Source organism: Lactuca virosa, chromosome 9, assembly GCF_052849685.1.
Source record: "Lactuca virosa cultivar CGN04683 chromosome 9, Lactuca_virosa_CGN04683_v6, whole genome shotgun sequence".
In the NCBI taxonomy this organism is placed as follows: domain Eukaryota; kingdom Viridiplantae; phylum Streptophyta; class Magnoliopsida; order Asterales; family Asteraceae; genus Lactuca; species Lactuca virosa.
In genome coordinates, this window is record NC_136434.1 from 239,391,862 (window position 1) to 239,396,978 (window position 5,117).

At 28.6% G+C, this 5,117-nt stretch overlaps 1 protein-coding gene across 1 annotated transcript; it reads right to left on the reverse strand.

Moving 5' to 3' along the window:
- Nucleotides 1-260: 260 nt before the first annotated feature.
- On the reverse strand, nucleotides 261-2,343 carry LOC145140418 (protein FAR1-RELATED SEQUENCE 5-like). The gene is made up of 6 exons (XM_079073918.1): nucleotides 1,991-2,343; nucleotides 1,683-1,878; nucleotides 1,267-1,504; nucleotides 935-999; nucleotides 586-710; nucleotides 261-468 (listed from the first exon to the last, which is right to left on the reverse strand). Exons 1-6 carry the CDS (start codon nucleotides 2,341-2,343, stop codon nucleotides 261-263), a joined length of 1,185 nt encoding a protein of 394 aa, XP_078930044.1.
- Between the last annotated feature and the right edge of the window lie 2,774 nt (nucleotides 2,344-5,117).

Sequence of the window (5,117 nt, forward strand, 5' to 3'; positions counted from 1 at the left end):
TACATGAATATTATTGTTTATTGTTTTTATCTGCATATATTCATAAATGAATAAAACCAAAAAACATTAAAAAAAAAACTAAAAAATCCCTAACTGTCTTTTGCTGATTTAGCAGCTCCAACTCTTTCTGGACAAGTACGTAAATTGTGTGGAACTCGTTTTTCACATCCTGAACACATTGTATGTTCTTTTTTAGAATTTTCATATGCTACTTCACCTACACTTGGAATTATTTTCTTGATTCCAGAACCTTTATTGCTTTAAACTTCAGGAACATGAATATTAATCTCTTCTGGAATAGGAATAGTAACACCCAAAAGCTTGCATACGACTTCACCATCTGTCTTGCTTTTCAATCCAGGAGAAATATAATCACTCTCAAATTCCTTCAACAACATTTGTTGTTTCTCAGCAAACAAAGTCAATCTCTTTTTGTCATCTCTTACAATATCCAAACATGATTCAAAACTATTAGATGAATCATTGACTAGCTTTACATTCTCACAATCACCTTAATCGGATTGAACAGAACTAAAACGATAATTTCTTGATATCACGTCCTTTCTCCATCTTTTCAAAATGTACCTTTCAGGAATTTCTTTAACACCACATCTCATCATTATTGTAAAAGCATGTCTGCATAAAACACCCATACGCTTAAAATGTTCACAACTGCAATTTATTTCTTTCTCTTCAGCTTTTATTTCAACCTGATACAAAAACAAAATTTACACATTTACATTCATATAAGAATACTCATATCAACACTCATATATTCATATATTCATATAATATTCATATATGAATATATGAATATTGATATTCATATATGAATATTGATATTCATATATGAATATTCTCATATTCATATATGAATATTCTCATATTCATATATGAATATTATTACATTTTTCATAAAAACTAGTAAAATTACCTTAAATTCATTTTTAAATTCACTTTTACTGTTGTTGTGCTGCACAATGTAAACTTCCCAACCATCTTCAATACCAACATATGAGTATGTACAGAAAAAACATGCTTTATATATTTCTTTTTGCACCTCAAAAAATAATGTACTTGTATAAACCTTTGATGCTTGCAGTTCTATTTCTCGAGGTGTTTACATTTTATATGATGCTTTCTTTGATGCCTTATCAAGCTCTCGTTGAGTATTCCTTTGCTTTTGAATGACAGTGTCGTAATTCATCATGAAATTCAAAAGTAAGTTCCCACTTTCTGAGTATGTATTAAAGAATGAATTCATACTCTCTGACCTCGATGTAGTCTTCATCAAACCACACATTGGAATATCACTAAAATATCCAGGTATCCATGAATCACGTATTGTAAACATGTCTTTAAACCATCTTGTGTCTTCAAGATTGAATTCCTTCATAAGCAAACCCCACTTCACCTCAAAAACATCAGGTTTCATATTAATGTCCCAAACAAGCTTCGAAAACCTTTTTCTAAAGTTTGTGTTCGTAAATAAATCATCTGATATCTGTATTAAAACAAAAATCTTCATAAATGAATAAATAATAATAAGTAAAATAACAATCAATATTCATAAATGAATATACTAATAAGTAATATATTTGAAATATATTAAAATAATACCTTTTTTTCAACTTTTTCATTATATGCCACATACATAATCGGTGCTTTGAATTACGAAACACATTCTCAACAGCTTGTTTTATTGCAGCATCTTGATCGGTTAAAACAAGTGTTGGTTCTTTCCCATGAGTTTTAAGAAATGCTTTAAGCAACCAAGAGTAAGACTGAATGCTTTCATTGCTTAGCAACCTAGATCCAACAGTAACCGATTTTTTATGATGGTCAATAGCAGTAAACGGAACAAAAACCATTCGATACCTAACACACAAAAAAAATGTTCATTAAAGTCAATTTTTGATGTATTAATAAGTGAATATAAAAATATTCATATATGAATAAACTATAAACAAAAGTAGATAAAATAACTTACTTGTTTGTTCGGAAAGTCGCATCAAACGAGATAACATCACCAAATTCAGCATAATATGCCTTCTCCATTTCATCAGCCCAAAACATACAGTCCAAAACATCATCTTGACAATTAAACTCAAATGAGTAATTTGGATAGTGAGCTCGACGGTCATTCATTGTGTTTACTATCTTTTGGGCATCTTTATAACCAATAACCCTATTGATATATCTCCTTAAATTTTTATAGTCAACTACTTTGGGCTTTACAAACTCATACCCACCTCTCAGACTTGCCCTCAACTTATGAGCCATAGTTGGACCTATTTTTGATGTGGAAGCACGCACAATAAACTCTTTTTCTGAATATGACATTTGTCTCGCTTTTTTTAAATCGCTTCTCTTCTCAAGTGGATGGTTGTTGTGACAACCGTCAAAATTCGAGTTAGTTATAGATTTGATAAACTTAGTTGCACATATAGGCACAACACATATTAAACTTAGTAATTAGAAGCTAAGTTATAACCTACTAGAAACTTGGAAACAGATAGAAACAATGGATGGTGTACTTAGATTTCACCTTGATATGTGAATTCTACATCTACTAAGCTGTAGTGACTATCCATATTTGGATCACTCTTTGACTCGAACAACATTTCATGAATCATATACACACATCATGCACTTGACCTAGAAGTAGAAGTTAGTTCAAAGTCTCATAGAAACTTAAGTCAAATATTGAAGACTAGGACTAGTATACTTGATTCCTTAATTTCGCTTGAATCTCGGAATCACTACATAGAATGCCAATAAACCGATAAAAATAAATTACAAACATTATTTATAACTATAAAAGAGTTATAATACCATAAGATAATTTAAAGTCTCAAATATTCTATTTATTTTGATATTCAAAGTTTATTAAACTCCAAAACCCTAAAAGCCCTAAAAACTCATATTTATAAACTTTAACCTTAAAAATCCTATAAAAACAATTATGAACCTTATAATACTATCTTATCATAATAATTATTATGAAATAAAATTCAATGAAAAATAAAGATTTAGTTATTAACATTTACCCTTGATTTATAAGTCAAAAATCAAGAGTTTTAAGCATAAAAACTAGGTTAAGGTGCACATTTTATAAAAAGTTGGATATTTTTATAAAAGATTTGAATTTTTATAAAAGAAACAATAGAGAGAGAGAGCCTCTCCTCCCCTAAAATCGGATCCCTCTCTCCCCATATCTCTCTCACACTCTCATTCTCCAACACACACACACATCTCTCTTCTTTCTCTCTCTAGAAAACTCTCTCTACATTCTCTCTACTTTTTCTCTCCAAACACCACTCCATTCTCTCTTCCTCCCTCTAAGAACCAAGAAATTTTCCAGAAAACAAACCCAAGAACACTCCTCAAACTCGAAATCTTCATCATCTTGTGGTATTCTTGAAGGTAAAATCGATTTCTACTTCACTTTTCCTTCAAGTTTTGCTATTTTTCTTACACTTTCTCCTTCTTCATCTTCTTAAAACTTGTTTTCTTTTTGTTAAAATGGTTTTTACAACATGATGGATGTGTTTTAACACCATGCATGTATGATAAACAAGGTTGCATGTTCATGATCTTAGTGCAAAAATCGATTTTAAGGATTAAAACATCAAACTCAAGTTAAGAGTTTTTGAGAAACAAAATTTTGTTCATAAATGCATGTATACATTTTGATAAGTTTTAATCTTTTGATCTCTGGAAACATGACTAAAATATGAGTTTATCATGATATATTTAAAATACTTGAAAAGATTTACTCAAGGAAATGATGAAAACCCACTTTTCTAACCAATCATCATGCATGCAATCTGCCAGATTTCTTTACCTGACTTTAAACTGTCATATCTCACTCATTTCTTAGCCAAAATTCGTGATTCTTTTTCTGAAATATAATATTTTGAGTTAGCTTTCAAACCCATCTGACCTCACTGGAAAATTCCAATATTTCGATTTTTACCAATTTTTACAAAACTGTTGCTCAAACAGCACTTTCCTTATGAACATTTGTTTTGTATTGCATGTTCAAAGATCTTATTCATCACTAAAAATCAATCAAAAATTAATTTGAGCACTTACCATCATGTATTAAGAGGTATAAAAATATCTTGATTCAAAAGCCTTTGGAACATGTTGCAAAAATTCTCAAAGTAACATCAATAATTTTTACCAAAATCACAAGAATCAAGTTTTCTCTATAACTGTTTGAGCCTTTAGGCATGGTTTTCGACATCAAAAATAAGAAAACAATTTTTCATTGTTATTAAATTGTATGAAGATGCATTCTGGAAATTTTCACCTCAATATATATTTTCTTTATTTTTATATGAAAATAATTAGAAAATAGAGTGTTAAATCATATAAAATACTTACACTAGTAAATAAATTCTGGAAAAATTCTTGGATGATTCTTTAAGTTAATAAACATCTCCCATGAAGTTTCAATGACTTTTGTTACTGTTTAATATGGTTTTGAATTTTCTTTTTATTTAGCTCTAATAAATCATAAAACCACTTTAGGAAATGTGAAAATATTATTTCTTATTTTTCGCAGCTTGTACCTTATACTTAAGACTCCGAAAACTATTTTGGGATTTTTGAAAATGTATATCTATTTTTCTTGAATTTTTGTGTTTATAATGGACTAAAAACAGGAAAAATAGTTTTACTCATCCAAAATTCATGAACATTTACCAGAAACTCTTAAAATATGTTAGGATGATATATAAAAATTTTGATGATTTTTATCTTCTGTATGCTATTATTTTTCTATTTTCCCAAGATTTAATACACTTAAATGTACAAAAATCAGAAAAATTGTGTTAAACTTTTTGAAAACACATATTAATATTTTTCCTAGATTATGTACACTGTAAAATAGTTACACAAAAATTACAAGAATTTTTCATGATAATTTACTATTTTTCCATGATTTTATGATTATTCATGGAATTAAATGGTGAAAAATAGTTAGACAAATCAAAAATTCAAGAAAATTTATCTTAAGCTCTTTGACTTCAATTAAAAATGAAATGCAAACTTTGGGAAATTTTAAACTAAATTAATTTAGTTTTTGAATATTTAATCATTGGAACACC